The following is a 26,770-nucleotide window of genomic DNA, read 5'->3' as shown; positions in this document are numbered from 1 at the left end:
AAGCATTGAAACGGTTGTTATTTAATTAATGGAAACAGAAACAAACAAACCGTTCGACGACCGACCGACCGACTGACCGCCCGACCGGTCAAGTGATTATCATTGGGTCCCAGCTCCGAGTACTTTGCCGAACATCTGAGACCCCCTGTACCAGTGTGGCACTACCAATGCACGAGGTAGCGTATGTAAATTATCCTCTTTTGGTTTTATTTTGTGGGAGAGGTAAAATCAGTTGGTACTCGTAGCAGCAGCACTGCACTGCACTGTATTGCCGCGCCGGTGTACCGAACTCGTATTATCGTAATCCACCGAGAAGCGAACTTTGTTGTTGATGGAAGCAACGTTTTGGGAGGATTAGTGGTGTCAGGAAAAATAAAAATGGTGTCGTAGCATTTTATGTTTTAATATTATCAGGATGTGAAGTTTATCTTTTTGCATTTTATTTCAATATAAATTTGTACTGCATGGTACTTACCTTTCAGAAAAATTATGAAAATGTCATCCAAAATAACGCTATCAGAACATTTTTTTTTGCAAAAAATCTCTTTATTGATATATTCAAAAAGTATTTATTGAACGAGCAATCTTAATCTTAACAAACCGTGTTTACTCTGATATCGAATCTAGAAGGGTTTCCTTCCCTATTATTATTCTCACATCGTACAACTCTCGAACATTCAGCGTGGTTTTCCCTTCACTAGTTAATTAACCTACCTTCTTCACATGCCAATACCCTTACTCAAGAGGGATCTCAAATTTTCCACACACCACACCAACGCTGCGCTGTAGTTTGCGATGCGGTTGTCGTTGTCGATCAGTCAATCGACGCTCACTTTTCCCTATTCATTAAAACACCACAATCTTCTTTCTACTCCTAAAACCGATGGAGAAACTGGATAAAAGTGGTTGGGACACTAGAGAAGAGACTACGGGAAGGAAAGGACAGGTGTAATTTTCACTGGCTCTGGCTGGTTGTACATTTATTTACAGTTTGCACCTCTTCTCGGCTTAAGTAATCATTTGTCACCGGTGCCTTCGTTACACGTCGGATAAACGGTCATTAATAGCTAATTACAATTAGTCAGGATTAGTTTGTCGTTTTCACTCCATCCTGCTGGTGAATGCTCACTTATGTTTATATCAACTAGGGTGGGTTGAATACGGGGTACAGGAGATGGAAAAGGCAGTGGAATCTTAGTCGAATAAATACAAACTCACAGGTCGTCTATTTACACACACGCAGACACATAATGTCCTATCTGGGGCGACTCCAAGTCGCCTTTAGGTCAGTGGTTTATGTTCCTAGAACACATCCCTCTTCTTATTGTTTCTTAAAATACCACGTGGTAGAGGGGCTGCTGCCCCTCCGGAAGTACTACTACCGCTGCCCATGCTGCTGCTGGTGGTGATGGCACTGGAGGGTGTACCGAGGCCCACAACCGAAGCTGACGACGAGTCGTCACCGATGATGGCTACTGTTGCGATTGTGGTCGTAGCACTGGCGGTGCCGGAACCACTTTCCTGGCCATCACCGTGTATCGTTCGTTAATCGAACCGTTCGATGACGTTAGTAGTAGGCTTGCCGGGTGGTGGCGGCGGCGCTGGAATGCACATCTCATCAATCGTACAAACCCGGTCGGTGTAAGGGAATTTAAAGTTGATTTCACTACCCGCCGTCAGCAGTGACGTTTCGGTTCCATTCTTTTCCAGTGTAGAGTCTGATGGGAAAAGTAAATTATTCCCAAATTAGTAAGGTTAAAAGCTAATCCGAACATCCAATCTCACCTCGTTTCTCCTCATGCGTGTAATATCTGGCTCGGTGTCTCGAGAGACAGATAGCCGTTGACACTACAATTATCGCCAGAATAACGAACAAAAACAGCCCACAGAAGGCGAGAACACTGACACTTCCGGCTGCAAAGGAAAGATCATTAGAAATCCAACCGGTACGGTTTTCCATTGTAACCTGTGATAGGCAGGTAGGTAGGTACCTTGCTCGAGAAAATTGTGCGATGTGCTGGCGGCATCATGGTCCTCGTCGACAATGACCTCCATGCAGTCCTCGATGGCAAAATGCTCCAGGTCATTGATCGGGATGCCTCGCAAACGTTCCGGCAGAAAGCACTCCGGTTTTTCCCTCCATGGTAGCTGCAGGTTTTGATGAAAGGACATAGGGTCGTAAAATGAAATCAGACATTTTCTACTTTTATCATTATCGTCATCCCAACAATCATGCCAATCTGCATCGTCGGTAAATGTTGAATATAAGAAAATGGGTGGAAGGTCTCTCTTACCTCTTTGGCCATCTCGATTATCGCTCCCATGTGGCACCGGTCGCATATGAGTGGATTATTATCTATCCTCAGGTCCTCGATGTGGGCCAACTGGGAGGTGTAACGGTCCTCAATCCCGGACAACTGATTGCGCGACAGGTCCAGCAACTGAAGAAGGAGTGACAAAAGAAGAATTTACATATTCAGCTTCTTTTTTTTTATGACAGACGAGACGAAAGATGAATTGCTAAATAGAGCTCTCTTTGTTTCGTCAAATAGGTAGGGTTTGTTGCTGCTTCGTTGTAATTGCCTATTCCCGTCCTATCCAACACAAATTGTTAAAAATATCAGCATTTTTATGACACAGAATGCCAAACTAGTTATTCCTTAATATTTTAGTTTGTTGTCTATCATACGCGATCAATCAAAGTGAGCTGAGATCTATTTAAATGCTTTTTATCATTAAAGAAGTCCTACCAGCCAAATTTCCTACTCTTTTTCGTGCGTCGAAGAAGAAAATGTCAACTAACCGTTTTAATTTCCGTCATTCATAAATGAAAATAACTCACGCAAGACATTATCGTTATTCTACAGCCAGGAAAACTTGCCTGACCTTCAGAAATTTTGCAGAATAACATTTGTCATGCCGTTCTACACAAATACATGCACGTTAGCTTCGTAAACATTGTTGTGATTTTTAGTTCGGACGATGAAAAATTTTGATGGACGGAATTCAAAACGGTACGACGAATTTAAGAAATAAAGTCAGTTGTGTAATTTCAATAATATGCTTTAATAATCGCTTTTCAGTGATTTCAAAGTTCACAGATCGGAAGGTAAGTGTGTTTTAGTCAAATCAGCACAAAAACTTTTGGAGTATTCATTAAATCCATCCAACAAATGATGAAAATTAGAATGGCTTTACTTACTACGACGGGAATTAGAAATAAACCCTATAATCTTTCGGTTTTACTTTCCCCATCATGCAGGATTATAGCACCCATTTAATTACGGTGTTGGGCGAACTTGAGAATTGATATTAACGTATTCAAATCAACTTTCAGATTGTGATAAAAATGAAACACTAAACCCTAAAACTCTTTCTGTCAAACGTGTACTGTTCCTCGGTTGATTGAAGATATTATTTGTGGTCAACAGTCACGAAGTTGGTCGCGTGTTTGTTAGCCGTTAGAAACAATCAAAGCAACTGTTTTTCGTACCATCCAAACGTAAAATTTGACAAGACGTGACACTGACCTAGTAGGTATTAGGGTAGTTGATCCAGTAGTTGTGGTAGTACCAATAGTTGCGCTACTATTCATTATTAATGCATATTTTCGTCACCGTAGCATTTTAGATAAAACAATTACATTCATTATATAAAACAGGTTTTTAGAAGTATTGGTAGTTAGACTACACTATTTAAAATTAAAGCATTATTTGCTAAAATGCCAATTTTCCAAAATCTAACGCGCAGTTGGAACGCACAACTATAGGCGCTCATCTATAGTTTTGCTACGATGTTTTTTCACTTAGCAACCTAGCAATGTATATGGAATAACACAATTAAAGGAACATCAAACTTAATTAAGGAAACATTAGCGCAACTGTTGGTACAATATAATTGAATCGGAAAATTCATTTTTTCTTTATAAAGCTTCTCGTACAACGAAAGCAATTGTCTTGCCTTGTGACATATACCTTGTATTTGATAAATTCATATCCCACAAGCATTAATTGAAGCATATACCTCAATAAACAAGCAAAATGAAGGTATATTGTGCTTAGTGGCGCAACTAATGGATCATCTACCCTAGTTGCTCTCTTAGCAAATATAGGTTAAAAAGCGAAACACGAAGCATGGAACGAATTAAGAAACAGAGTGATCAATATTTGTTACCAATAAAACTGATTTGTTTTGATTCTCCCGGGGAATCGAAACATGAAGTTCTATAGGTATACGAGGAAGGACCATGCCGTTTTATTTAAAGCGTCAGTCATGTCCCTATATTTAATTTTCACTGAATTAATCATAAGGTTTTGCGAAGGATTTGAAGCTGAAATTTTAATTTTGTTGCATTTTATAACGGACTAGACTATATAGTTTGTTATTCTATTCTATAGAATCTGTTATTCTATTCTATAGAATCTGTTATTCTATAGAATTTATAAAGCTTGTTTATAAATAATAAACTTTTTGTTTATAAGCTTTTTATGGAGCTTGCTGTATTACAAAAACTCCAATAGCGTGCTTATCTATTTTGGTTTAAACTAGCTGTACCCTGCGTGCGTTGGAGCCCATCCAACTAAAAGCAAATTGATTCTAATGTGTTGGATGTCGTCGTCTAAATTCCTGTTGTTGAGACGAAAAAATAGCATTTGAACCAACATTAATGAGGATTGCTTTTAAACTATTATTAAGCATCAATATTTTAGGATTGTCTTTGCATTCTAGTTAAGAGATAATGTGAGAAAACTATTTTTAAGATGAAGTCGCTTTGATTTTCAAGATTTGAAGATTGAAGATGACGAAAGAAATACCATGTTAGAGGATTAGCCTGTAATGTGTATTGCTTACACATTATTAAGGTACTTGCCGGTAGCATGTAACGGGACAGAGGGAAAGGGTCAGAGTGAATTGATAGCTTCCCGCGTTAAATGGGGCGCGTCAGTCAATCAGTGGTGAACAAGTTGGATATCACATTGGCGATCTGTTGTCAAATCGAACTTTCAGATTGAATTTCGTGGTAAAATATGGATTATATTTTGCAGCGCAAATGAAATGGCACACTGTTAATGGAGCCAGAAAGGCAAAATTGCACATGAGAAAAAGAATATATCACGCCGGCTTTTCATTGAGATCGATACCAAATCAAGCGAAATACAAGGTACAATATTCCAGGGTTGGCACAGAAGATGGCAACAAATTTCACTTTCAAATACAATATAAGAGGAATTTCGAATACGGATTGATTGAATCAACCGGAAACCCAACTGAAGTAGTAATCTAATTCTTCTTCTAAAAATTTGTTTACTACTACAATAGAAGGAACTTCCATCTTCTACCAGCTGACCTGGCAAACTTTGTATTGCCACAAATTAAACTATGCTCTGCATAAATCGTAAATCTCGGATGACCTTTGTCACGATCTCGAGTTTTGCAAGTTTCTGAGGAGTTCAACCTTCGACGTTTCACGTAACTATGAAATAATATCTCCCTCATATGCTCATATAACACTTCGCCGAATATCATTTCGCGGAAAACCAATTCTCGGTTGACCATAACGCGGAATAGTATTTCACGGAATACCATTTCGCGAAAAGTACAATTTCGCGGGTGAGATCCTCTCCTTACTCGCTCGTTCGTTCGTTCGGACCCAACTGGAACTGGGAAAACAAATAAACCTAGATAGAGGTGACTGCCCGCTGGCAGTGGCCGTTCTTCCGAAAGTGGGACGCTGGCAAAACTCGAGGCCTGCGGTTGTCTCGTCCTGAATTATCTAGCATTACTATATAGATATTTTTTGATAGTATTGTTATTGACTAATGTTTTAAGGAAGAGTCTAAAATTTTTCGAGTTCAATTAGTTTCGGAATGGCAGCATGGATTCGTGAAAAAACGTTCGACAGTTACCAACTTGATGCCATATGTTTCTTCACTAATGAGTGCACTTGAAAAACGTCAGCAAATTGATGCGGTTTATGTCGATTTTGCAAAAGCGTTTGATAGAGTGCCACATTCTTTGATGGTAGCGAAACTGGAAAAAATGGGATTTCCTGAATGGTTGACACGGTGGATACTGTCATATCTCACCAGTCGCGTTGCAGTCGTACGTGTTAAGGTGAAACGGTACTGAATCCCAACATGGCCGGATCGATGGCATCCATTTTCTCACATGCACGCCATTTTCCCGGCCATGTTGGGATTCAGTACCGTTTCACCTTAATGGAACCAAATCCCTACCATTTGAGATTCAATCCGGTGTGCCTCAAGGAAGTCACCTGGACCCACTGCTGTTCATTCTTTTTGTAAACGACTTGTGTTCCACGATAAAATCGTCCGAGTATATGTTTGCCGACGATCTGAAGTTCTATCGGGTAGTTGCTTCCAGTGTAGACGGCTCTGCCATACAATCCGACATTGATTCGTTGTTAAATTGGTGTAAACTCAACGGAATGGATGTGAATGTGCAGAAATGTAATGTCATCTCATTCGGCAGAAATAGGCATCTCACCTTGTTCGATTACAAAATGGATCGAGTCGATTCTGTTAAAGATTTGGACATTCTTCTAGACAATAAATTGAGTTTCACTCAGCACATTGCAGCTACTACTGCTAAAGCGTACGCTATTCTGGGCTTCATAAAAAGGAATACGCAGCAGTTTACCGACTCTTATTACTTGACGTCTCTCTACTGTGCGATTGTACGCAGTATCCTTGAGTATGGGGCGTTTGGATGGGCGCCCTACCACTTTCCTTCGTTCGGTACGCCTGCGGTTGCTGTCCTGGGATGATCCAATTCGACTACCTCCTTACGACCATCGATGCGCTTTAATACGTCTGCCAACGTTGGCGAATAGGAGGAGGAGGACTTTGCTCCAACGACTATTCATCTTTGATCTGCTAGGAGGTAATAACGACAGCTCGGAGCTCCTAAGTTGAGTCCGATTTCACGTTCCACCAAGGCATACTACTCGACGAGCTGATTTCTTTTGGCTTCCATTGCACTGTACTCAGTTCGCTCAAAATTTGACCCACCCCTCGACCCCCTCTTAGAGGGGTAGGGGCCTCCAACCATCATAAGAACCTTCCCTAGCCCCATAAGCCCCTGCATACAAATTTTCATGCCGATTGGTTCAGTAGTTTCCGAGTATATAAGTCCGAGTCTAATCCGAGTACAGATATTCTGTACTACTTGGATAAACCAAGTAGAACCTAATGGACGAAAAAGTTGTCCGCAGATGATGAGCGAAGACCAGCAGTAGCTCGAAACGTCCGAACTAACTGGTATTTGAAAATATTCATACTTATTTCGCCGAAAAACGTCGATAAAATCGAACAAACAAAAAGACGGATAGCGGCTGCCAACAGGGCCTTCTACGGATTACGTAGCCAGCTGAGGTCCCGTAGCCTGCAACTCCGTACAAAACTCGTGCTCTAAGTAAGACGCTAATTCTCCCGGTGGTACTCTACGGTCACGAAGCTTGGACGTTGAAAGAGAGCGACTGACGAGCTCTTGGTGTTTTTGAGCATAAGCATTGACGTAGCTAGCAAATTTCTCTGGAGGGGGCCTAGGGGGTGCCTTTCAAAAAAATTTTGATTATGATCTTATTGCTCTGGCTTTCATCGATAGCACAAGTTTTGTAGGGCACAGTTTTGTAGGGCAATACCAGGCGGGCTTGATGAGGGTCCGCGCAAACTGACGCAACTGAGCAGAGCTACATTGGAGAGAGTGTTGTGTTTCGTGTGCATCTCGGGGATACTTTCGAGTTACTTTGAGACGCGGCGAAAGTTGAGATAAGGTGACGGCTTATTTTGCATGTTATACAACACCGCATTTGAAAGGGTGATCCAACGAAATCGGAATCTAGGACGAGTGTTCTAAACATAAATGCGGCCAAGACCAAATACTCAAAGGAAATAAACGCGTGCCTTTCGCGGACGGTAACTGTTGATGGCGGCGACGGTTCGTGTATTTGGGATTGCTGGTGCACACGGACAATAACACTAATAAGGGGTCTAGTTGCGCATGTAAGCGGGAAATTAGGCTTCCTTTGCCCTTCGCAAATCGCTAGGTATACGCTATGTTCGAGTGGAAGGTACTGCGGCCGATATTTGGCGAAGTACAAACTGAAAGCGGAGAGTAACGGAGACGTATGAATCATAAGCTACAAGCACTGTTTGGAGAGATTGCCATCGTCATCTGGAGAAAGTCAGTAGGCTACAGTGCGACGAAAACAGTTCTCTTTAACAACTGCACTAGCATCAGGAACAGGGAGGCTCAACGTGCAAGATGGCTCGACCAGGTCGAAACTGGCCGACTTCTGTGACTGGGAAATTTGCGACGAGTGTCCCAAGATGTAGTTGAATGGAGACGAACGCTTGAAACAGCATGAGCCGGGATGGCTACTAAGCTACTGACGACGACGACAACTACGCTTTTGCGATGCCTAGTGAAAAAGAAAATATCTACACAGCAGGAGCATATACACTTAGTTTTTTCCCGGTTTCCAATTCCAATGAGGAAAATTTCTGGAGGGGGCCTGGTACCCCAGGCACCCCCTCTAGCTACGCCAATGAGCATAAGATCCTACGATCAATTCCTGGCGGCAATTAGAAGAAGAAGCGTGGCGCAGGCACACGAACCATTAAATATAGCAAGTCCACAAAGATGCGGATATTGTGAGGCGACTAAAACACGGCAAGCTGTAAAATACAATATTGTGTAGAGAACCCGACAGAGGTCGACGACTTCGAGGCATACCGCGGACCCGGTAGGCGGTATTGACGAGGATGCTAGAGCAGCGTGTGTTATGGGTGATTGCAGAGCGGCAGTCCAAGATCGAGAAACCTGGAGACGGCTCCTGAATTCGCTACGGATTCGATAAACGGATTGTCATCGAACAAGTATCTAAAGTAAGTAAGTAAGTAAGTAAGGAGGGCAACCTGATCGCAAACGAACGCCAGATGGTCGACAAGGTGGAAGCAGTACTTCGATGCGCATCCCAATGGCGATAAAACAGAAAAATACGGAACGGAAATTTACCTAGAAATGCCTACAAACGATATCAGCATGCCGGCTCTTGATGTCTAAGAGATCCGGCGAGAATTCGGTTAGCTAAAAAATAATAGAGCCATCGAAAAGGACTGACTCCCAATAGAACTCTATAAAAATGTCCAAGAATTCGCCCCCCAGCAAACACCAACTCGTATATCAATGTACGAAAATTATCGTTATTGATTTATAATAAATTTAGGATCGTAAATATAGCCTAATGAGATGCACAAAAGTTTATATTTTGTCGTATTGGACGATACCAAGTGATTAATTTACGGCTTCCAGTATAGAATTGTATAGCATTATAAAACTAATCGCTTTGAGTCGGATCTTATCGCATACAAAGACATACAAAGTTGAATTGTTAACGTATATTTTGAAGTACGTATATGGCCTCCAAATTAGTACGCATATGCTTGTTTTGTGCATCAGATACGATTTTTCAGGGTATATATAAGTACATATAACTCATTTATTGCTCTGATATGCATATGAAAATGTTTACTGGGCCTCTACGGACAGTGACTATTGACGGCGATGAACTGGAAGTGGTTGATTAGATCGTATAGTTAGGATGCCTGGTCACCGCCGACAATAATACGAGTAAGGAGATTCATCGACGCCTACTGGATCCAACGAAATCGAGCCTACTTATCCCTTTGCAAGATGCTTCGATCAAGAAGCATACGCCACCGCTCAAAGCTGACGATGTGCAAAACGCCAATCAGACCGGTAGTCCTCTACGGACTTCACTTGACGCTTACGGAAGACATGTGTGCACTTGCCGTATTTGAATGAATGATATTGCGATCTATTTTTAGCGGAGTACAAAACGATAGATGGTCCTAACATGCTAGAATGCTCGACCAGGTTGAAGCCGACTTGCGAGTGTCGAGACGCTCGACGAATTGGCGACCAATAACCTAGGACGGAGTACAGTGGAGAGGAATTCTTGATACCCACACAATTCTTGATACGCGCTATGCTGGTAGAAGTAAGAAGTAAGTACAGTAAAAAGGCTAGGTCATACTGCTTGGTGGATTAATTCAGGGTTTTAAAAAGGGGTTGGTCCCATTGAATTAAAGTGATCGATGGGAGGTCCAACCGGTATCAAATTTGGGATTTTTACTTTTTGACCTATAATGAAATTTGAAAATGCAATAGGACACCACCCCTAGTTTCTGATAATAAAGAACAGAAGTTAGCGCTAGTGTTTCATCAGGCGCCATGCGCGAGAGTACGCTTGAAACTATCGTTTCCCTCTTGAATACAACAGATGTCGTTACTTTGTAACGCATATTGTACATATTGAAACCAGTCCAATTTTGCGCGACAATAAATTTACTCAGCGCAGCAACAGTACCGTGAATTCGGGTGAAATTGATCACTTTTTCGAGTATTTTTTAAATATCTTTGAATAGAAACATATTTAGGAAGATGATTCAATTTTAAAATAAGTACTGTAGTGCTGGCTACACGACAGTATCATCTATATCTTATATAAATAGTTTTATTTTAGATAAAACTTAATGTAATCGTGAAATTGAAAATTTACAAATAACGGGTGAAATTGATCACGTAGAAATCAAGACGATATTGCTATTAAACCATACGCTCTGACAGCAATAACCTAACATGCAGTATAAAATGTGGCGTAATCGAGATATTGCCTGTATGTAGGCAACAATATCGCGTACAGCAACTAGCACAAAAATCAAACAGTCAGCTCTACATTAGCATGGTTGATGCATCTGCTAAATAAATATGAACGATAGAAAAGATATTAAGCCAATTTTAGCATTGTAATCGTTTGTTTTTGTTTAAACATTGCTGTATATATGTGTAAATGTACGATTTTCGTATACAATCTTCACCAATCTAGTGAAACAAATAATTTAATTCTCCTCATATACGGGAGCTTGACTGTCTCTTTGAATGTGTAGTTGCATTTCGCTATGTAAGCACAAACCGATCTCTTGCACTCTCATGCAACTGCCATATGGAGCGTTTGTAAAATTTGCGCGAAGTATTGTCTGTCTTTTGCACCCTTTTATAAATCTCCATTCTGCTTCACAGAAAGAATAAACTTTCGCAGGTGGCAGCTCCATTTCGCACCCATAGCGATCTAGAAATCTATGTTGCCTCAGTTCATGATGTTATCAATCGTTTTATTTCGTAAAAGGTCAAATCAAACAATTTCTGTCGCATAATTTTATTCATGGAAATTATCAAAGCACAGCCAGATAATTAGAGAATCGAATTAGTTCTATCAAAATTTCCTTCTGCAACGAAATTTGTGTTAACAGCAAGGAGTTTTATCGGGCATGTTGAAAATTGCGATTCGAACAAAATAGTAAATTTTAAAAAATCAAGCCATTTACAAGATCAATCTTGCTGAAAGCCAAGTGACTTTGACCTGTAACTCAATCTTTATATGGATGGGTGCATATTCAGCTTTATGAATCAGTATAAACGTAGAATAAAGAGTTTTTTACTCGTTGGTCCAAGGTGATCAATTTCACCCGAATCGACGGTACTCTCTCATGCATCTCAGTTTCTTTTATATCTATCGCTAATCGGAATCGCAACTTAATGTTTGACACCTTAACCAGTGAAAGGTTGATAAACATTGTTTTTCACATCACGTGATAAATGCGTTCATGTTGTTCTTCGAATTGAAATGACGCAAACATATTCAGCTCCCGGCTCTCGTACGATATCAAAATCACTTTTCCGGGCTCACGGAAGAATGGTAGTAAGATGCTATTGAGAGGTATAGGAAAAGTTTGTTTTTGATCAAAATTAGGCAGAAGTTAAGAAAATTAAGCATAACAGATTAACTGTACCACAAATAAAGTGTGATTAATGATTGTTTTGTAGGTAGGTAAACATGGATAAGTGGGATATTTTAAATTTTACTAACACTAGAAAAGTCCCATCTCTTGAAAAGCAACGGTTCGTGTGGTGTCCTATTCTGAGAAGGTCGTTTACACTTTTGAACTTTTTCTCGGTCACTTCGTGGAATAACCCGTATCGGAGAAAATTCTCTAAAGTTTTTGGGGAAAATTGGTAATCGCGAATATTTTGAATAGGTCCATAAAGAATGCCCGTGTACAAAATTTCTCGAAACTTTGGCCTATTTTGTACTATAATTTTCAAAATTGCCCAAGTTTTTAACGGTAAAATCGAACTAACATTGCTTAAAGTAAGTTTTCCCGATGGTTTTCATCCTCATCAAAGATCTGCACTCGAAATAAACTATTTTTATCTGTTACTCAGTATGCTAAATTTACACTAATTGCTGTCACGTAATCAGTCAGTGACTTGCTACTTTTTATTTCATGCAAGTTGTCATGTGACAACCAACATAATTTACTCTTCACACATGGCTTACATTGTAACACTCCGACTGTCAGGATTAGAACTCATTCGTGATCAATTTCCCCACCAGAAAGCACACAGTTGTTCTTTTTTTCCTGGCGACCTGCTCCGCTCTTGAACTGAAACAGAACACTTTCATAGCCGGATGGTTTGGTAATGCATTGATGCGATGCGATGCAATGCTGTGGTGGCTGCCAGCAATATCTGGAGAGCATTTACTGCGTCACTTTTTCCCCCTTCTTGTGTTGCATAATATAAAATGCATACCCTCTTCTGCTCAACTCCCGATTAAGCTGGGTAGGGCAGAAAAAGAGATGAAAGCCGGGGAGAAAAACCACGCTTCTCCATTCCCACGTGTGATACATCACAAAGATGTCGCGCTGATATTCAACCCCCGGTTCGGCTGGTAGGATAGGGTTCCTCCAGCGCACCACAAGGACGACGACGTACTCACTCACACACAATAGGTGAACAAATTGGAAATGGATGCACGATGGGTTGTCTATTAGTGAATGGGGGCATCGAGAGGTAAAAAAAGCAGCACAAAACTCGCGTCCTGGTAAAATGGATTGCACTCGCCCGGTGGTGCTCGCCTGTGCTCAGCGGCAGCCAGCTGTTTGCGGTTGTACATTCATATTTTTTTTGTCTAATATTTTTGAACAGTAAAATCCGGAAACGAATATATCGTAGTTATAATGGTAAGGACATGAATGATAGATTTTTACTTCCGAATTGTCTGTTGATGGCAGGAAAGAAACTGGTACGTTGTGTGCGACTCAAGGGAGAACGAAATGAGCAAAAATCAACGAAATTCAGTTTGATAAAAAGCTTTGGTAAAATTTGGTGCCATTTGTATTGCAGCTTGTGCTGGTAATGATAGGTTGTTTTTGCCCGAGAACTTCCGGGAGCACTATTTTTCTATTATCTGAAATTCAATTTCCAAACGATCTCACCTGTAAACGCGCCAACGGGAGAATAATTTGCAGTGTGTTGTTGTCAACGTGGTTGCCGGACAGGTTGAGCGCCCGCAGCTGTTTGAAGGGTCCAAACAGTTTCATCGGAAGCGGTCCCATATCGGCTATTGCCAGGGTGCTGACATTCGGGATCATCTGGCAATATGAAGATAGAGAACATGTTCGCTCAGTCGTGTATACATATTTGTGTGTCGGTTGAAAGCGGGGTGTCACCGCGGGCCGGGACTTTCGAAGCATCATATGGGTGTTTGCTTGATAGATTACCTGGAAGGTTGGATTCACCTCCATCAGATCCAGCTGCAGGTTTCCGCTGATGTTGAACGTCTGCAGACCGGTTACCGGCTCCAGGCATTCCGGTTCGATGCGCGATAATTTATTGTACGATACGTCCAGATATGTCAGATTCGATAAATTTTCGAAAGCTTTTTCCGATATTTTTGCCAGTCGGTTCCGGGAGAGATCTGCAAGGATGGTAGAGAGTAAATTGAATAACGTTTTACCGTTTCCATTGATGACATTATGGATGGGAAAAAATCGCTGATAGGTTAGAACGCGTTGACATATCGGAACCACAGTTGTTTGTTAGTGCATCAAATCCCATTTCAGTGTGAATTTTTATTTGTTCGTATACTGTGCATTTTTAAATTCTTTCATATTAAACCACATAGAAACAATATAAGCAATACAATTTTTTTATTGAAAGTCCTTTGAGCACAATGCTTCGAACAATTACGCTTTGCATCTCTTCCTATACGCTGATAGCGTGCGTACAAACAGGAAGCCGTTGTTAGTGTCCGCTCTTTCAAGATTCAATATTCATTGTATCCGATTTACCACCGAAACGAGAAAAGGAACCGAGCAAAAAAAAAAACGCAGAAACGTTAAATGATATTCAACTTACCTAGAAAGTTGAGTCCCTTCTGATACTCGAACAGTCTATCGACGACGGCAGACAGTTGATTGCCGTCGAGACGCAGTATTCGAAGTCGCTTCAGGTCCTTGAATTCCGTGCGCACCAAGTAGGTGAACTGAGGAGGTGAGTGGGGAGGGACGGAAAAGGAAGAAGAGCAAGCAAAATGTCGTTAGTGTAAAAAATTCATACCGGACGAGCAATTTCGCTTAACAGCCATCATCTATACATACGAGCACATACATGAATTTACGTTCGGTTACGGATTTTGCTCATGTTAAGTAGATCGAACGGTAATTTTCAATCAATTCGAAAACTGTTTATTCTGTTTCTGAAGTGCTGAGGATGCTTCAAAAGTTCGAGCAAAGTTAAACTCACCTGATTTTGGCCCAAATCTAGCTCCGTGAGGTGTGGCAGCATATTGTAAACCTGCGGGTTAACGTTCAACAGGTGACAACCTCTCACCTTCAGTACCTTCAATTCCTGGTGGTAGCAAAATAAATACCAAAAAAAAAATTACAGTTTGCGGAAATTGTGGAAAATTCAATTACATCCTCCCCTACCTGGACATCTTTGAACACCTCCGGCGGTAGATCGTCGATGGGATTTCGACTCAGGTCGAGATACTTGAGCTTGGCCAAATGCAGGAACAGCCGGGCGTTCAGCTCGTCTATCGAGTTGTCTGCCAGGTTCAGTGATTTTAGACTCTGCGAAAGAGGTAGAGTAGAGAGAGAGATGCATGTATAATTTAGAGCTACTACAGTTATAAATTCCGGTTTGGACTTTTGTGCTGCTGGCGGCAAACATTAGTCTTCATTTGCGAACAGCGAGCAGAGATTTGCAGAATGATTTAAAGTTACGGACCAACTCTTCTCGTAGACATAAAACTTAGAAGAAGCAAAAATCAGCGTGCGAATTTATCGGTTTAGTTTTTTCGATTTATTTTGTTAATTTGCACTCTAAAAAATGGATTACCTGGAAAATGGTGCAACAATTTAGTCGTAAATTTAATATGCAACGCGGATGATTGCAGATAGCACATCTGTTTGTGTTGTTTACTATACATAAACTATACGTTTGAAAGAGTGGAAGGGTCTGAATCGCCACCGTTGTATAATCTACCATTGTAACGCCATATTCAACTGCATTCGATTTGCTTTAGTTTCTATTATCTGAACAATTTAACCTGTTGGTAATTGTAGTCAGAAAAATAAAACTTACATTAAAATTTATAATCTTTACTGAGACCCTAATTCTAATTCAACACTAATTCAATGATACGTATTTCAAAAAGAAATGTCAATACTAAAGTATGATACTGAACACGGATTAGAATAGTGACAATCTTTTGTTTATTATCGAAGCAATATACTATCAGAACGTGAGAGGAGTGCGTACGAATATTGATTATGTAAATAATATTTGTTACTTTAGACATCACGGATTTTTTCAGAATTTCAGAATTCTTCGTGTCGTACACCCTTTGATGCGGTAGAAAACTTGTCACCAGTCACCCCTTGTAAGACTCGGTTTCGATATTCTCTTTTGCTGTTGCGCACGTAAGCATAACATAGGTACTGCTTTTCACCAAACATCGCGGTTTTAAACAAGAATGTTCCCAATAACAATATGGACGGTTTCGAGTAATAATTACACCACAGACAAACAAACGAGACAATCGCAATAATTGCATCGTCCATGCAAAAACCAATTATTTTTCAAATGGGCATGTTTCGCAACATTGTCTAACCACAGCGCATGGGTGTTGGTTTGAGTTTTCAGTATAAAATTATACAAATATAAAAACCTTGCAGTATAAATCCCTATAAATATAAGTTACTCCGCAACATACACAGCAGAGGGTGCAAGTGTGCAAGCCAAATGTGATAGGACGATGGTTTTTAAAGGACTTTTCTTTATACGTCATGTCAGTTCGCTAGTACTATTAACCGTGCAGTTAGCTTCGAGGTACGATGCTGGTCTAATAAGCCAGTCGTCGTATGTTCGAATTTTTGCTGGGCGATGCTGCTAGGGTCAACTGGATCGTTGCACTATCCCCGTAGTTATCATGTACTCTAATAACCGGCTGCGAAGTCTGTCGATAAAGAATTCCTTTCCATTGTTGCGCGTCTCGACACACGCAGGTCGGCCTTAACCTGGTCAAGCCATCTAGCACGTTGGGCCCCTGTATTCCTGGTGCCGGTGGGGTTCTAGAAGAGAACGGATTTCACTGCACAGTCGTCTGGCATCCTTGCGACGTGGCCAGCCCACCGTAATCTCCTAACTTTCGGCAGGTGTACGAGGGGAATCTCACCTGTAGATCGTGATTCATACGCCATCGCCACTCTCCGCTTTCCGTTTGTACTCCGCCAAAAATTGTCCGCAACACCTTTCGTTGAAATACGGCAAGTGCACGTATGCTCTACATAAGCAAAGTTACTGTCTGAAATCCGTAGAGGACTACCGGTCTGATTAGCGTTTTGTACATTGCCAGTTTTGTGCGGTGGCGTATGCTTCCAGATAGAAGCATCTTACGGAGGGAAAAGTAGGCTTGGTTTCCAGCTTGAATGTGTCGTTGGATCTCCTTACTCGTATTTTTGTCGGCGGTGACCGGAGATCCCAGATATACGAACTCATCAACCATTTCCAGTTCATCACCATCAATAGTCACTGTCCGTGAGAGGCAAACGTTGCTTTCTCTGGAGCCTTTTCCTAACATATATTTGGTTTTCGACGCATTGACTTGTAACCCTATCCTCCTAGCCTCCGTTTTTAGTCTGGCGTAGATTGCCTCCGCCGTCCCAAGGTTTCTAGGAATGATAGCGAGGTTTGCGAAGGCTAGACTACTCTTGTTGGCTACTCTTGTTGAAGATCGTTCCTCTCGTTTCGATGCCCGCTCGCCGGGTCACACCTTCAATAGCGATATTGAATAACATACAGGACAGTCCATCCCCTTACCGCAACCTTCTACGCGATTTGAAAGAACTCGAGAGTGTCCCCGAAACGCGCACATAGCACAACATTCGCTCCAGAGTAGCTTTGATCAGCCGCGTCACTTTGTCCGGAAAACGGTAAGCAACTTAAAACACTAACATTAAAAAATATATTTTACCACGGTACCCCTTGAAAAAGACACCAACAAAGTGTCGAAACGTCGGGAAAAGATCAAATCTATGTCTTGATATTTTCTGAAGACTGCCCATGCCAATATTTCAATAGTTACAAGTGAATCCAGTCGACAAAAAACACAACCAAAACCAAAATGGCAAGTTTTCTTTTTATTTAATTTCCAGGTTTCGTATTCTACTACGACGCTCTTCATCCAATGAAGTGCAGTTGCGGTTCTTGGCTATTTTTGTAGAACTCTGCCGGGAGTCGGTCCTTTCTGGCGGCTCTATTATTCTTCAGCTGACGAATTTCTCGCCAGATTTCTACGACATCGGGAACTGGCACGCTGTAGTCGTTTGTAGGACTCCGAGATTAAGTTCCATTGCATCTCCTGCTGCTATATCGCCGTTGAGGTGCTCATCGAAATACTGCTACCACCTGTCGACCACCTTGCGCTCGTTTGTGATTAAATCCCCTCCCTCGTCCCTACACATGTCAAGTTTAGGTGTGCAGCCCTTCCTAGTTTGGTTCACTTTTTCATAGCATTCAGCGAGAGAACTGAAAAACGGCAAAGCAGCTGGAAAGGACGGCATCCTCGCCGAACTTTTGAAAGTCGGGAGCGAACGGCTGTATTGTGCAATCCATCAGGCTAACACTAAAGGTATGGACTGCGGAGGAATTACCTACGGACTGGTTGGAAGGTCTCATATGCCCATTTTTCAAAAAGGCCATCGGCTCGAATGCAGCAATTATCGAGGTATTACTCTCCTCAATTCTGCATACAAAATTCTCTTTCGCATCCTGTTTCTCAGACTGAGGCCGTTGCAGGAAAGCTTTATTGGCGAATACTAGTGCGGTTTTCGAGAGGGACGCTCCACGACGGACCAAATGTTCACCTTGGACAGATTCTCGATAAATTTCGGGAATTCAACTTGCAGACTCATCATTTGTTTATAGACTTCAAGGCGGCGTACGATTCAGTTAAACGAAACGAGCCGTGGCATGCTTGAACATGGTTTTCCAACAAAACTGATTAGGCTGATACGTACTACCCTTGATGGTTAAAAATCAAGCGTCAGGATAGCGGGTGAGACATCGGATTCGTTTCCCAAGTAACAATTCCAAGTTTTATTACGTTCGTATAGTGGTTTTCATGACCACTTTCATTAAACCGACCGCTAATAAAATTATGAGCTCCACTAGAACTTTCTGATGACCGCTATAAAACTGCTTTCTGACCAAGTGGCCCACTCCTCAGAATGTTTTCATAACCGCTATAAGAATCAGGTTATAAGCTCAAGTAGTCGTATCACGCTCTGCTGAAAGCAGCAATAAAACCGGTTAAGCTTTCGCTGCTTGACAGCCATCGCCATAATTTAAAAAAGTTTTTCGCTTATCGCTTTTCTGACAAAACCTAACTAAGTTGTCAACTTGAAAATATATCCGCGATCAGAAAAGTTTAAATTTTACTGACAGATCATTCTGATCGAATTGGTTTATAGGGACCAGAAAAAATATTCCATAGAATAATTATTTAATTTTAAGCAATTTCTATGGTTTGCAGTATGTGCGCATTTAATTTCATCGTGCATATTGACCATATCATCAGCGCGCCACTGAAATTTTGCAATTTTCGAAAACTGGTTGTTTTAACAAATTGAAAATATTCAGTTAGTCAAACTCAATTTAGCATAGCATAGCATAGTTTGACCGCCCGTGAGTTGCCCGCGATTGATCTAGATCAGCTGAGACTGCACAAAGAACCATCAGAATGATGCTTGGGACTAGGAGGTAGCAGATCGTTCTCAGTGTGCATTTTCTGGTGATCTAATTCTTTATGATGATCAATAGCAAAGCTGGCCACGCCCATGCAGGTCAATTTGGGAGGGAAAGGAATGTTAGTCCGACACTTGCTGCTACTAGAGACCGAGGAATCCTCTGCATCATCCACAAGTGCCACAGGAAGGAGTTGTTGTTAGTAGAAAGGAATTGATCTAGATCCACCGAGGCACTGTCATTCGAGTTCGCGAACGGTTTGAGGTCGTTTTTGGTTACGTGGCCATTGCGAAACAGGTAGTTGAGATCCGACATACCGATATAAGAAAAAACTATGAAAAATCGATTTACCGCACCCGACGTTATGTACTATCAACATATGCGATTCGTTCGAAATCGCGCGCGGTCAGTTATTAAATACCGATAGACCTTTGTTGCTGTACACGAAAGCTATCCTGAGACAAACGTGTCTATTTGGCAATTCATCAAAAACTAAACATTGACTGCGCGAGATACCATTTGGGCATCCTTTGATCATAGAACTTGCTTAAAGACTTTGACTTCTCCTTAAGCTGTATAAAAGGTATTAAGTTTTTGATATTTGATGATCATGTGATAGAAATAACGCGCGATGTTCCTAGGTAACCGATTTTACGATTAAAATGCACGTTTATAAGATTTCAATAAAAGTTCCGGTTTGTAAACGCACCATTGCTAAGTGTGCTCTAATGAATTCAAAATGGCGTTCTAAAATAACCGCTGTCAGAAAAATGCAATGAGCGAGACACGAAAGCAAACGATGCTAAATTACCATACGAAAAGATTCTCAGTTTGTAAGCACCAGTTGTATGAGACCTACCTGGATATTCGGAAATTTTCGTGTACTACCAGTAATTAAGATCAAAAATACAACTTTTTTATAAATGAAATATAATGGTAATGATACTACATAATGAACAATAGTTTGAAAATTAATATCGAGAAATATTATACACATGCGAGATTTACGATGGCTTGAAAACCTCGTGACAAACTTAAATTTATTATATCTGAAATTAAAAATCAGGCACAATGAAGTGTGCCAATATAGTCCCTAAGTTGATAAACATTTCCTCCTATCAACAGTAATATGCAGAGATATAGCGCCCTGCACGCGTTATTCAGTTAGTTAAACTCAATTTCTAGCAAAACCATTTTAGTTGCTTCCTCTGACAGGAAAACCGATTGATAATAACTTTCTTTCTGCAAAACACTTTGCTTTGATGAACTGTTGTTAGCGAGCTAAAACAAAATACTACAATATGGCAATATGGTTTCGCATAAAAAATGATTTTGGTGTTGAACTTTGGTATTCTTCATAATAGTAGCAAAAAAACTGTTTGGTTAGGGTGTTACCATTTGAATAGCTCTAACAGATTTATTGCGGTTTGATAAGTAACCGCTATAAGATCAATTTTGATATGTGCGCCATTTTGTATTGCCACGCAACAACTGGTGCAGCCAACAAGTTTTAACGTGGTAATATAAGCAACCACAATAAATTTTCTTTATTAGCAGTTTTATAATGGTTTTCTAGCTAGCTATAAGTGTGTTTGGACTCGTATCCTCTTGGTATTGCGCAATACCACAATAAACCCAGAGGTAATGATTAATACCGCAATAAAACCATCATGAAACTCAAGTAAAACCATGTGGCTTTAGAATTGTTACTTGGGTTTTGACGTTAGATGGTCTGAAGCAAGATGACGGACTATCGAACTTGCTGTTCAACATTGCATTGGAAGGTGCTATTCAAAGGGCAGGCGTGCAGAGAAGCGGTACCATCATCACGAAATCTCATATGCTCCTAGGGTTCGCGGACGACATCGATATCATCAGTGTTAACCGTAGAGCTGTGGAAGAAGCGTACACGTATCTTAAGAAGGAAGCTGCGAGGATAGGGCTTATCATAACTTCTACCAAAACAAAGTATATGGTGGCTGGTAGAGAGCATGGTAGCCCTTCGGGTGTTGGAACTGCGGTGATGATAGATGGAGATACTTTTGAAGTGATCGACGAATTTGTTTACCTTGGTACGTTAGTGACATGTGACAACGATGTGAGCCGTGAAGTGAAATGGCGGATAGCGGCTGCCAACAGGGCCTTTTACGGATTACGTAGCCAGCTGAGGTCCCGTGGCATGTAACTCCGTACAAGACTCGTGCTCTGTAAGACGCTAACTCGTCCGGTGGTACTCTGCGGTCACGAAGCGTGGACGTTGAAAGAGAGCGACCGACGAGCTCTTGTCGTTTTCGAGCGTAGGATCCTGCGATCAATTATTTGCGGCATATTAGACGAAGAAGTGTGGCGCATGCGCATGAATCATGAAATATACCAAGTGTACAAAGCTGCCGATATTGTGAAGCGACTAAAATACGGCAGGCTACAATGGGCTGGCCATGTAACAAGGATGCCGGATGAGAGACCAGCGAAAACAATATTTAGCAGAGAATCCGCCAGAGGCCGACGACTTCGACGCAGACCGCGTACTCGTTGGATGACCGCTGTTGACGAGGATGCTGGAACAGCGGGTGTTAGGAGCGACTGGAGAGTGGCAGCCCAAGACCAAGTAATGTAGAGACGGCTCCTGAATTCGGCATAGATTCGATAAGCGAAATAACCGAAAAAGTAAAAGTAAGCATTTAGCGTTGAAACATTTTTGCCTTTCTACTATATAAATATATAGTATAAAGGTATAGAAATCACTTGGAAAACCGGAAATGGAAAGAAGGTCCTGCGGGCCGAATGTTATATACCATTCGACTCAGTTTCGAAAACTGAGCATTTTCTGTGTGTGTATGTATGTGTGTGTGTGTGTATGTGTGTGTGTGTATGTGACGCTTTTAATCTCACTCACTTTTCTAGGATATGGCTGGGCCGATTTTAATGTTCTCAGTGTCAAATGAAAGGTCTAGGTGTCCCATTGGTCGCTATTGAATTTCATACTGATCGGACTTTTAGTTCAAAAGTTATGTATAAAAATACGAAAAATATGGGACTTCATTATCTCATAGGTCTCTTAACCGATTTGAACAATATTGATTGCATATGAAACAGGAGCCTTGCAAACCCTTAACTTCCAAATTTCATGACGATTGGACTTGTAGTTTGAAAGTTACATAAATAAATGTGAAAAAATAGTATTTAAAACATATTTATGTAACATATAAGCATTAATTTAATGAAAAACATCACACATTTCATGATTATTTGAAAATTACTGCTGAGATCTATCAAACGAAACCGAGTTATTTAAAATCGGACGGTTCATTCAAAAGTTATTCAAACTTTAACACTTAAGCACCGTATATTAAACCGTTAAAACGTGTGAAATCAAAACATATCAATTAAATGTTGATTGTATTCAATGTATAAGATGTGTGTGATGTATGTGTGTATGTATGTATGTATGTATGTATGTATGTATGTATGTATGTATGCATGTATGTATGTATATATGTATGTATGTATGTATGTATGTGATGACAATTTGCAATTTTAAAATTTGCAACGAAATTCAAGAAAAGTGAGAAACATGTCAATTGTCTGAAGTTTTTGAAGCCTCTTAGTGGAATACGAACTCTGAAATTAAAGAAAAGAAAAAGCTTTTACCGACTAAATTCCACTATTTAATATTTATTCGCGACAGATACGTATACGCTTTGAAATAAGACACTGATGAAGCCTGCACGTCGTAGGTGAACTACGTATCTGTTGCAAATAAATATTAAATAGTGGGATTCAATCGAAAAGTTTTTTCTTTTCTTTGATTTCAGATTTCAATTGTCATTTTCTTCACTTGCTGTTACTCACAATTGTACAAGAATAGCAAAAAGCAAAGAAAAGCAGTTTATTTAAGCATGTAGGTATAGTGGTGTATAGAATCAAAAATACTAGTGAGTTGATTTTTCCAAATAAATTTGTACAAATTCCAAACAAATTCTGCGCATCAATAGATGCTCTTTTCAATCAATAGATACTAGAGAAATGTTATATGAAAAATAGGAAGTAAACGTTGCACAGTAGAAATTTTGTAAGATTTGTTTTCGTTAGTGATATTTTAAAGGACAGATGTTTTAATAAATAAATCAAAAAAGACAAGCACTGGGAATCATATCGATCGTATTTCCCATTCTCAAGCATGTTTATGGCGCAGCTTTGGCACTATTTTTCGACCTCATCTTGTTTTCCTAACCCTCTAACATTGTAAAAACGATGCGATCAAGCTAATGACTATCTTTTCATGAAAGTACATTCAAAAGAAGCTTAAGTTTTGATTTTCATGCAAAAATAATTATCTGAAGGAGTGCTAGCTAAGAAATAGTTCCATTTCTCGTTTTCATATCTAATGCTCTATTCAGTAATTTTTTTCTAATTCAGATATATTGCAAAATTGAAGCCAAGCAGTCCAATAGTAAAATTTTGAGATCAATCATTTTGTTGTAGATATCCTTTTTCTTCAAAAGCGAAATATAATAATAATTTTTCTGAACTCTTGTTTTTCAAAGATGCTAACTTTTGAATGCATGGTACTAATATCAAAATATAAAAAAATCTGCTACGAACAAATACTTCATATTGTCAATTCAAAACAAGTTTCGTATGTGGCTCTGAAGCCCGAAAGTTAAGGCAGTCTGTAGACCCGTTAGAGGGTTAATTTCTAATTTTCTATACATATTCATTCAAGTCTGTAAAAATTATCTTTTGTGTTTACATTATTTTTCTATAAATATTATAAAACTAAATAAGGTGTTCATCAAGTAACATAAATGACGCTTACATGTATTTACGCACCCAAGGAAAGAAAATATAATTATTCTACACAATACGTTGTGAATTTTACTGGCAAATAAGGATTTTGAGGAATACGGAACGGATATTTAAAAATATAGTCTAAGATAACATCTATACATCTACAATTACGTTCTTGAGAAATTAAATAATGATTATTGTGGCAGTAGAAAGGCTAGGTCACGCCGCTAGGTGGATTAATTCGGGTTTTGAATTGTTCTGATAAGTTTATACCCCTGGAAGAAATAAACTGTTACCGGGTATAGTAGCTTCCGAAAGCAACAAGTTGGCGCTAGTTTTCGACGGAATTTGACCTTTTGTTTTGTTTGACAGACGTCGCAGCTAAATTGCTATTGTGCAGCCCAATTGCAGGGCTAGTGCTACGATCCTTGACTCCGACAGTCTATTGCTATTGAAACATACGACGACTGGCTTATTAGAGCAGTGTCGTATCTCGAGGCCGAGTGGGAGATCACCTTTCAAATACAACTCCTAATATGTATCTGAAATTTACCGAAAATTTAAATCTCTATCCGTTCCAATTAGTACAATTTTCATTGAAAAATGCTAAAAAATACAAATATTGTGTATCTAAGGCCGGGAGCCCATTACGGTCTCGATCGACTAAACATGACAGATGGGAAAATTTCAATATTATTTATTGACGCATTTCCATTCGTTATGTGTACACGTATTAATAGTCCTTGTTGCTCACTGATGTGCGCTATGTTGTTGTGTTTATCTAGCTCATCCTATCACATGCAAAATGTGTCAAAAACAATATTGAAGTCCCCTCAAGCTCGGATTGAAATCCGCTATATTGTGTTCTATTATGTGTATTCACTGCCCCCGAAATTTAACAGTTCACAAGCTTTAATTTGCCGTTTTTATGCTACAAACTAATAACGTCGACATAGTAGATGTCAGTGATGAGATATGCATTGATGGAATGCTTTTAGTTTTGTTTGATATCTGAAAACGCTCGTTTCGATATAGACGATTCGGTGATTGATTGACTCAAAAATGAGATGAAAAAAGTATTTTCAGCCAGGTACTATTTTATACCCTTTAAGTTGTAAAAGTTCTACTACGTTGACAAAAAATCAGTTAGCTGCTGTAATTATACAAAACAAGATTATTTCCGTTCAACATTTTCACATTATACCATTTCGGTAGTCTGTAAATTTGTAATTCAGTCATTCAGCACAGCTGCTGCAGCAATCGTGCAGATTCCTAATTTTTCAGGATAATTATTTTCTCACCCGGAGAGCCATTTTCGTTTCCTTTACAGACGACGCCAATAGCATAACAAAAAATCAGTTTCGCACCTTTCGGCACCATCGCCCCGACATCGGGTTTCGATAGTGTACTGCGGAATAATTCCGCCGGTAGGTAGGTACAACCGTATGTTTTTATTCACGGCAGCACACGACGACCGGCTTCTTTCGATTGGAACGGGTAAATTCATAAAATGTAAGCACCAATGTACATTCGTTTTTTTTTTGTTCGAAGAAACCTGCCACTCTAGACAGGGAATCAACCGTAATCAACGGATGGGGAACCATCAGCCCCGCTTTGGTCGATGGCAGTGTTGCTAGACTTGCTAGATATACGCCAGTAGTTTTTGGCTCTGAATTTGAAAATATAACTGAGTTTTTCCAATAGTTGGAAGCACTATCCAGGATTGGAACCTAGAAAGGCAGACTGCGAATTCAATTGTAGTAGGTTATAAGAATTGCTAATGCAGCATCATGGGAAATGCTTATTATATCTACTTTTTTTGCTGGCACTCGGTACGGCTGTCGTTCAGTATTAGCAAGAGAACGAGACATTTAAAGTAAATAATAACCGTAACATTCGACTTCGGAAGAAATTATCATGGAAATTGGACTGTTATTTACATTTTTACTACTCTGTCTGTCGGCACCAGCAGCAGACGGAAGGAAAAGCTGATGTGAAAATTTTTTGTTTCTCCCATAACCACTTACCTTTAGATGGCCGAAAGTTCCGCTGGCAATGCGTTCCATACGGTTCTTGGACAGATCTAGCTCCAGCAGGTTGTCTTGCCCCCGGAAGTTGTCGACGATGATCTGCGTGATGTTGTTCCGTGAAAGATCCAACAGGCGCAGTTTAACGAGTCCCCAAAAGGAGTTCATACCGATGGCGGGCACGTTCGCATTGGTAATCGTCAGTACCTCTAGCCGAGAGAAGGTTTGCAGGATGGGACCGATGGTCAGGGAGTTTTTCGAGCCCCGGATGAGAATCACTTCCACCTCCCGGTCGAAATCGGACACCGGAATGGATTTCCATTCGACTGGAATAAAGTAGGGTAGGGGAGAAAAAAAAAGTAATATTAATAAATGGTCGATGGAATGATAGAAGATGAATCTGGTTTCGACAATTGAACGGAGAACGCACTTGAAACTGATTGATAAATAACGAATTTTCAGTCATTGCTAAATTTAACATTTTTCGTTTTTTGCCACGATAGACTATTAAGATCGTGATGAAAAGTTCAGCGACTCACCTTTACTGCACGATGTCTGATAGAGCCCCTTTTGATCGAGACTGCAGTCACAATTTGATGGACATCGTTTGATGGCTTCACTGAAGGATGGCTGCATGCCAGCTAAAACCACCAGCAGCAGTACTGATGGGAGGATTGATTTTCTCCATTCATTGCTGTTCCAACTGTGGACTGGGCTGTTGATCGAAAATGGGTCCATTTTTCTGAAATTAA

At 40.3% G+C, this 26,770-nt stretch overlaps 1 protein-coding gene across 1 annotated transcript; it reads right to left on the bottom strand.

The window, feature by feature from the left end:
• Positions 1–1,545: 1,545 nt before the first annotated feature.
• On the bottom strand, positions 1,546–26,654 carry LOC128740777 (protein artichoke). The gene is made up of 11 exons (XM_053836344.1): positions 26,558–26,654; positions 26,019–26,344; positions 14,880–15,023; positions 14,695–14,799; positions 14,308–14,434; positions 13,671–13,867; positions 13,386–13,541; positions 2,295–2,441; positions 1,992–2,148; positions 1,786–1,914; positions 1,546–1,718 (listed from the first exon to the last, which is right to left on the bottom strand). Exons 1-11 carry the CDS (start codon positions 26,652–26,654, stop codon positions 1,546–1,548), a joined length of 1,758 nt encoding a protein of 585 aa, XP_053692319.1.
• Between the last annotated feature and the right edge of the window lie 116 nt (positions 26,655–26,770).

Source organism: Sabethes cyaneus, chromosome 3 (assembly GCF_943734655.1).
Source record: "Sabethes cyaneus chromosome 3, idSabCyanKW18_F2, whole genome shotgun sequence".
NCBI lineage: Eukaryota > Metazoa > Arthropoda > Insecta > Diptera > Culicidae > Sabethes > Sabethes cyaneus.
This window is presented reverse-complemented; position numbering and strand designations above follow the sequence as displayed.

What these genes read in the sequence shown, in the direction of transcription:
- LOC128740777 (XM_053836344.1), bottom strand. Translation starts at nt 26,654, where the DNA reads ATGCAGCCATCCTTCAGTGAAGCCATCAAACGATGTCCATCAAATTGT. An exon ending in TCCCGTTGGCGCGTTTACAG is followed by an intron (nt 2,442 to 13,385) that starts GTGAGATCGTTT and finishes CTCCTTCTTCAG; the next exon opens with TTGCTGGACCTGTCGCGCAA. An exon ending in CACGCATGAGGAGAAACGAG is followed by an intron (nt 1,719 to 1,785) that starts GTGAGATTGGAT and finishes TTTTCCCATCAG; the next exon opens with ACTCTACACTGGAAAAGAAT.